Source organism: Crocodylus porosus, unplaced genomic scaffold (assembly GCF_001723895.1).
Source record: "Crocodylus porosus isolate Cpor-Errol unplaced genomic scaffold, CroPor_comp1, whole genome shotgun sequence".
NCBI classification, from domain to species: Eukaryota; Metazoa; Chordata; order Crocodylia; family Crocodylidae; genus Crocodylus; species Crocodylus porosus.
This window is the reverse complement of record NW_017728937.1, coordinates 3,716,106-3,724,030: the sequence shown is the minus strand read 5'-3', so window position 1 is coordinate 3,724,030 and position 7,925 is coordinate 3,716,106. Positions and strand designations below refer to the sequence as shown.

At 40.7% G+C, this 7,925-nt stretch overlaps 1 protein-coding gene across 1 annotated transcript in view; it reads right to left on the bottom strand.

Moving 5' to 3' along the window:
- KMT5B (lysine methyltransferase 5B) overlaps window positions 1–7,925 on the bottom strand; it is a 44,890-nt gene that overhangs the window by 24,846 nt on the left and 12,119 nt on the right. The window contains exons 2-3 of the mRNA XM_019547278.1: window positions 5,179–5,424; window positions 3,316–3,463 (exon numbers count right to left, since the gene is read on the bottom strand). Of these exons, the coding sequence (XP_019402823.1) occupies window positions 3,316–3,463; window positions 5,179–5,338 (308 nt within the window). The 5' untranslated portion in view covers window positions 5,339–5,424. The remainder of the gene's footprint in view (window positions 1–3,315; window positions 3,464–5,178; window positions 5,425–7,925) is intronic.

Sequence of the window (7,925 nt, the reverse complement as noted above, 5' to 3'; positions counted from 1 at the left end):
GATGATCTCCCGAGGTCCCTTCCAGCCCTAATGTCTATGTCTATGAAATATTATTTCAGACAATGTATTCTTTCACAAAAACTTCAGATATGGTCAAGAGCATAATATGGAGGTCATTGACCTTTATTTTATGATGGTAATAGCTCATTTAGTGGCTGTGGGAGGAGTAGGAAAAAAATCATAGAAATAAATGTTTTCCAGTGAATTATGAACAAGTTCTTCCCTGTCCAATGTCTTCAGTGCAAATGCTCAACAAATCCTTAGGCTGAAGTGGTCTATGAGGCTCTCACAGAAAGTGTGTGTGTAGTCTAAACAAAGGGTGGTCAACTTGTGGCACAAATGTCAAAAATGGCACGGGTAGCCTATGTATATGGCATGGAGCAGATTGGGCAGGAAGTAGAAAGAAGAGGTAGGTGATAAGAGTGCTATTCAGGGTGCAGACTTAATTTGTGGCGTGCCTGCTAAACAGGTTGGCCCCCACTTGTTTAGACACTTAAGCGATAAAAACATAAACTTCAACTTGCACCTGTGGAAACTGAAATTCAGCCTTGGTTGCTGATCTTCTGCCTTCAGTGGACTATTTTTTATGCAGAACAAGCCTGGTATTCATACACAATACACAGGTACAAACATTTTCAACGACACTACTTCACTATATACCTTCAGACAAACTAGGACACAGCTAGAGGAAAAGCGAATTCTTTTTTACCATGAGCTGGCATTTTGTTTCAAAATCACCTCCACAGACAACCGCAAAATTAACACTTGAAAGACCTTATTGCAGCTGCTTCAAAATTAAAAGAGTTGTGAGACTCTAGCTTCATTTCCAACTCTAACTGTATGTCCACGTATGACAATTCAGTCATTCCATACCAAAAATTTAATTTTTTGTAGGTTGTTTTTTGTTTTGTTTTAACCGTCCCACATATGTGGTAATAATAAACTTCAGCGCCTCTCTCAAGGAAACATCTTACTAGGAGGAAAGAGATCCAACCTGCCCAGCTATGACAACAAGCACATCACCTCTGTACAGGAAGAGCTAAACAGGAACTATTTACAACACCTTTATTTCAATTAATTGCAACAGCAAAAAGCCTCTCAATAGAATGGCACAGAAGAATCAGGAAGACTGTTTCTGATAGAAGTTTTAAGCCTCACCTAAAATGTTTTCCATAAAGCTCCAAGTTTAATAACTACTGTCCTTGCAGACTAACTGCAGATTCCCTGTAACTGTTTTCCAGGTCTGAGAAAGGAAGAAATATATGACAATAGCTTTTGTGTTATCTTTTGTCACAGATAAGTAACAAAAATGGTAGATAAATGTAGTTTACTTATTGAAATCTCATCGCCAAAAACATTATATTGATGAAACCTACTTTTTCAAATCATAAAACAAAAGAAAAAGAGGAACAATTTCCTTGACAAGAAGCTACAGGATTAGTTATATATGTAAACTCCTCAACTAACTGTCCAAGCAACAAAATGCAGGAGCATGAATACGGATTACAGAAGATACTTAGACAACGTGGTAATCGGCACAGTAAGAATACCTACCTGGAAAGCATGCGAGTGAAAACACAATACAATGGAGAGACCATGAACAATGCAATGCAAACTTTCCTAAAGATGATATACACTGCAATCTAAAAACAGTTTTTTGGAACTGGGAAGTTCAAGCTTCTGATCACATGCTATTATCTGTTTATCATTCTAGTGTGCAACTTGTACAGCAGTGCCTCATCAGCACCTTAACTGGTATTACTCTGCAACAAAAGTAACTTAGCTGCCTTATTCATCACCCACTGGCCTGTTCTATATGTTCAAGATCCAGTCAACCCAGTAAAATACACCGATATCCTAGTAACACGATTTACTCATTTAGATAAAGATTATTCTAATAATGATTAGAAATTTGATTTAAATGAACAAAATATTCAGCCAAGGAAATATTAATGTGAACTGGCTAAACAGTCTGCTTATTTATTATTTGTAATAAAAATGCTTTTTGAAGACCACAAACAAGATTAAGGGCCCACTGTGCCAGTACAATGCAAGGCAGTCTCTGCCCTAAACATCTTACAATAGTGTGCATTTTTGTAATAAGCTTACAGAATAAAATTACTGCAACATAGGTCTTTGCTAATAAACAAGCATTTCACAGATTTTCACATGTACTCTGTAGTAGACTGGAAAAAAATAACAGATATCCACAAATCAAATGTTTATCCACATGAAATTTAGGTATTAATCTGAAAACTTGGGTTTGGGAGCACATGTACATACATACCTGACTTCTGTATGCATTCATATGTACACTAGGAACATATACATGCCAGTCTGCTGGCTGTCCCTGCAGTGGAGGTTTACATGAATATGTTTGTGATTGTAGGTCCGTGTCACCAATATTCAGGTTTAATGCCCAGGCATTTTTATAAAGTGAAAATTAAAAAAAAAAAAAAATCTACTTTCCTATTCCAGGGCATTAGTTCAAAAGATTAACTATTTAAATCCTTTTGAACAACTAATTCTTACACTAGGAAACTGTCTAAGGTCCTGTTTTACGATGAAATTTGACCACAGGGCTTAACAGAAATACCAGCTACAATGGTGCAAATGTGTGCTGTTGTAATGCTCTAGGGCAGTGGTTCTTAACTGGGGAGTTGTGACTTCCCCTTCAAGGGTGCTGTGGCAGCAGTGGCCAGGTAAAACTGCCCCATGTGCTCCTGCTGCATTACAGCGCTCTAATCAGCCTACAGCAGGCAACTTTTGCTGTGCAGCCTCATGCTGTGAGGCTTTCTTTTCTGTCTGCCACAATGCTCCCTCCAGAAACAGGTGCAAGGGGAAGTGTCCCATCCACTTGTTTTCAAGAGCAACGTTGGGGGTACCAGACCAGAAAGAGCTGCACAGCACAAGGAAGCGCCTGCCTGCTTTAAGGTAATCAGAGCCTAAATGCAGGAGGAGCATGTACATATGGCACAGCCCATCCTAGGCTGACTGTGCAGCACAGGTTAGTGTCACTGCAGTTGTACAGTCCTTAACAGCAGAACCCAGTTGAGAAGCACTCAGGTATGCTGGGGCAGCACCAATAGTAGTCCTCAGTCAGAGATGCTGCTACATTCAGAAAAAAGTGGTGGTGGGGTGCCTTGAACCTGCAAAGGTTGAGAACCACTGCTCTAGGTTCCAATTACAAGAGCAACAGCACCTTAAAAACAAAAATTACCAATTTTTCAAACACACAAGAAACTCTACATTTCCTCTTTGTTTATATCACCAAAACGCTTTCTCTTCTATGCAAATAAAGGCAAGCAAAGTTACCTAGTATTCATTTTGTGGGTCTGAAAACCTAAATAGGGATCAAGAACCAAACTAGTTGCTAGGTCATCGTTTTCACACAGTTCCTTGGCAGACATTCCAGAGGAAGGCACGTAACGACTCTGGCCCTCAAATCCTGAAGCACCACTACCTGCAAAAGGAAAGAAGAGCAAGAGTCAGGGCTAACAAAAACAGAAAACCATTCAAGTCCTTTAAGAAGGGCAATCCTACTAAAAGCATCACCAAAACCAGGAAAAGGGGAATACTAGATCTCAGACAACGCAAAGCCTTTTAAACAACAGACCCAATCCTATCAGTATGGACTCTCAACAGCAGGGCTGTGCGAAACAGCACTGTTTAGTTTCTACTTGTTTCACTGTTTTGATGGGATACTGTTTCGAAGCACTGTTCCATTTTGTTTTGTTGAAACTGTTTCATTGTTTCGAACACAGGCTATAATGGGGAATCACGAAAATGCCTGTAACTGTCATTTCTTGCCTGATTTGGATGAAAATTGTGGGGATGGTAGCACCTACTGAGGGCATGAAGCCTGCCAAGTTTCAAGGAGATAGGTGCAGAGGTTTCTGGGAAACTGCACCTCAAACCGTTCAAATCAAAAGTCCCAACACTTGCTGGCAGCGGCAGCCTCCTCTCATCCAACACGAAGATCCGGGGGAATTGCAGCCCCGGGAGGTCTGTCGGGCTGTGCAGTAATCTTGTCCAGTGCTGGGCACAGCCTGCACCCACCACCGGGATAGGCAGCCTGAACCTCTGGGGGTCCGCTCCACCCGGAAGGAATCTGGCACAGCCCTGCAGCCCTCCTGGGAAGAGCTGGGAAATTGAACTGGGAGCTGGAGAATTGAACAAGGAGCTAGATGTCAATATCAGAGCAGTCCTTCCCCCCTCCCTCTTCTTAGTTTCTGTTTAGCTTTAAGCAAGCCTAGCTTCGAAACGCAAAGTGTTTCAAAACTTTCATAATGTTTCAAGTGCCCTTGTGTTTCATTTCAAAGCTGTTCCGAAGCCTTTCATTTTATTTCGACTTCGCTGTTTCAAGCTCGAAATGCGTCGAAACAGCTTCAGAATGAAACACTTGTTGAAATTTTGCACAACCCTAACCAACAGCATGCTTTCTCTGCATGAAGGGACTAGATAAAGAAAAGAATTGAGGACAAAGGATGTGGTCTCTATCCTAAGCACATATCCATGACTCTGAGCTTCTTTACAAAACATGGAGAAATCATTTAGAATTCAGTCAATTCTAGCTAACCCCATTAAGAAACAAAGGGAAGGTCCTAACAGAATGCTCTGGATCTGCATTTTTACAACTTCTCCAGATTCATGCTTATAATGCTTCCATTTTTCTAGAACAAGGAGAATAGGGAGAGGTCTATACCATGGCTTTATATGCCAACTGATTTATGCCTAATCCTCAATTAATTGTGCAGATGCAGAATCCCTTATTTTCTTTCCTACAGGCCAATTCTTAAGATTTCTGGGCAAACTATTAAATTAGAATACATCCATAATCCAATCTGAAACAATGTTTGTTTTTAGGCACCACAGATTAGGCATTCTGTTTGCCTCCCACTTTCTCTCTCCCGTTCAAACTAAAACTACATCAAAACATTTGAATTTAACCTTTCAATTGAATTTCATCTTTTTCCCCTGAGGAAATGGTAATGGTAAATACTTACAGACAGGAAGAAAAAAAATTCTGTTGGAAACCATGGGGTGGGAGGGGAGAAAGTACAGTCCTCTTCATAAAAAAAGATTTAGTTATCAACATTTTGGAAAATTAAAAAAGTTGACACATTAATAAGACACTATGCTTCATATCGTAATACCAAATCACAAATATGTACATACATCTGCTTGATCTCCTCTCAACTACATTTTTGCCAGTCTTTGGATTCTCCTTTCCAGTGTGCTGCAATTTGGACTGATTCTGCGGATGTTCGTTAGACAGCTTGCCTCCACTTCTCCTGCCATTCACCACCATGTTCTTGGATTCTCCCAGCCACTTCATACCCACAAACAGCCTGACCCAGGTGCATTTAGTCACTTTTCAAAAGGCTTGAAGAAGTAGGGGAAGAATATTTTCAGTTTCAATACCTAGTAGAAATAAAATATACAAAAAAAGTAATGCTACATGGGGATATAAATTTTAAAGCACAATTTCTGAAGGGGAAAAAATCTAGTAGGAGAGTTAGTTATAAGGGCATACACAGATTATCACACTATCAACAAAATTGAAACTATAGGCTTTTGAAAGTCAAGGAACCAATTCAGTACTCGTTAGCGTGTAGTATTTAATGGATTTATACTTACATCAAAACACAAGAAAGTTCTGCATGTCAACAAATTAAGTTTAAGCTCAAAACAGGATGGTATCAACAACATTGTTTTTTAATGCTTACTGGCTTTAATGTAAATTATTACTATGCCATCTTAAATTCGCATGATAACTTGCAGACAATCAGGTACCCATACCAAAATGCTTAGAATCAAAAAGGTATGAGCTTGGGGCTTATAGTAGAGACAATAGCTTTTATGAGACCACCAAGATTTTTGCAAAAAAAATTATTTAATTGCACGCTTTTGGGCACAAACACCCATGCATCAGACATTAGAAAAAAGATTGTAAAAGTCCTGGCTAGAAAGAAGACTTTTACAATCTTTTTTCCAATGACTGATGAAGGGTGTTTATGTCCGAAAGCTTGTAATTAAATAATTTTTTTGCAAAAATCTTGGAGGTCTAATAAAAGATATCACCTCTACTATGAGCCCCGATTGTTTTTTCCTCTACAGCTACAACCTGCATACCTGAAGATACAAGCTCTTGATTTTAAAAGTGAATATTAAAACAGCAAATTTAACCTCAATGATAAGCTCTGGGAGTTATCAGCTTCTCTGGCATCACACTTATACATTTTTGGACTTGAACCTACAGGACCTAGCTGAAGCCACCACTAAAATTTATTTTGGATTATTTGCCTTATGCACTCATTTACAGCAGCAGAAGCTTTGAAACAGAATAAGTAAACCTGTCATCTCTATTCCAGAAAGTGTGGGGGGACATATTTGACATCCAGGCAGGAAGGAGGGGCAGGAGGTTGTGGGTAAGAGGGAAGAGCTTCATTTCTATCATGCACATAGAGCTTCAACAACTAATACAGATTTTAGGTAAAACAAATTTTGTAACCTACCTTGACCTAAGAGGTCAGCCAGTCATGATCTCCTCAAATTAAATTGTAGCCAAGCTGTAAATCAGGTGTGTCAACCATATGGCCTGCAGGCCAGATTCACTAGTGGAACCACTGTATCTGGCCCACCAGTAGTCCAGAGGGCTACTGAAAGTACATGCCTTTGGCTCTGCATTGCTGCACACCCCTGGCATCGCAGACCAACCAGAGCTCTGCACCACCAAGCAGCGGCATGGAGCCAGGGGTGCGTGGCTGCATGGAACCACACATTCCGGCAGCAGCATAGAACCTGGCCCAGTCAGTTGTGCCGGGGCAAGTGGCAGCGCAAAGTCAAGGGTGTGCAATGACAGAGCCATACTGGGGCAGTACAGAGTCAAGGGCATATGTTGGTGACGAACCAAAGGCATGTAGCAGCATGGAGCTCTGGCTGGACAGCAGGAGAGCCTGGGGAATACAGCTGCAGGGAGCCATGTTCAGACAGTGGTGTAGAGCTGGGGGGCTGCCATGCATAGTTGTACCCATGTTTGTTCCTGCACACCCATGGATTCAGGTCTGTGCTACTGCCCATTTGTGGCTCCATGAAGCTGCCCAGCCCTGGGTACACACCGCTGCTTCAGCGTGTTCCCAAAGATCCAGCCTGGGAAGAGCCCCTGCAGTCCAGAACTGGCCCAGGAAGAGTTTGACACCAGTGCTGTAAATGATTCAGACCTCAAATGCCTGTTTTACATTCTGCTCATTCAACTATGTATATATGAGGACAATCAGGAGCTGCCTGGCAATAAGGGTCCTGGATGGTTCCTTCTGTTTTTGCAGGCCTTTCACAGAACAATGCAAGAGAAGGAAAAATAAAGGATTAATGCAACTGTTAAGCCACCAAAATTGGTAAGAAAAAAAGCTCATAAGCAGGCTTAATGCTTGGGAGTTTTTTTGAGAAGATTGACTAAGTTTCAACTTTTAACATTACACTTTAATCTCCAGCACAGGCAGCTACACTGACTTGAAAACAGTTAGCCCTCCTGGAAATGGTGATTACTTTATCCAAGAGATACCGAGAAAGATCTCTAAGCTCTACAAAAGATCACACGAGTGACTAAACTACTGGAAGATTTCAGCACCACAACATCCTTTAATGCTGCTAGATACAAAACACTCCAGGTTTAATCCAAGTTCACAACATTGCACTAAAGAGTCTGATGTGCTCCCAAGACATCTGCCTCTGAGATACTGGATGAACATGCAAGGATTGGACCCTACCATATTTTCTTCAATCCAAGATGAATTTAAGACAAATTAAGACCAGTAATCAGGTGAATTCAAGACAACCCCCAGTAATTAGATTCTATACATGAAAAATTGTATACACTATCATTTTCCACCTACAGAATCTAATTAATGGGAAGTCATCTTAAA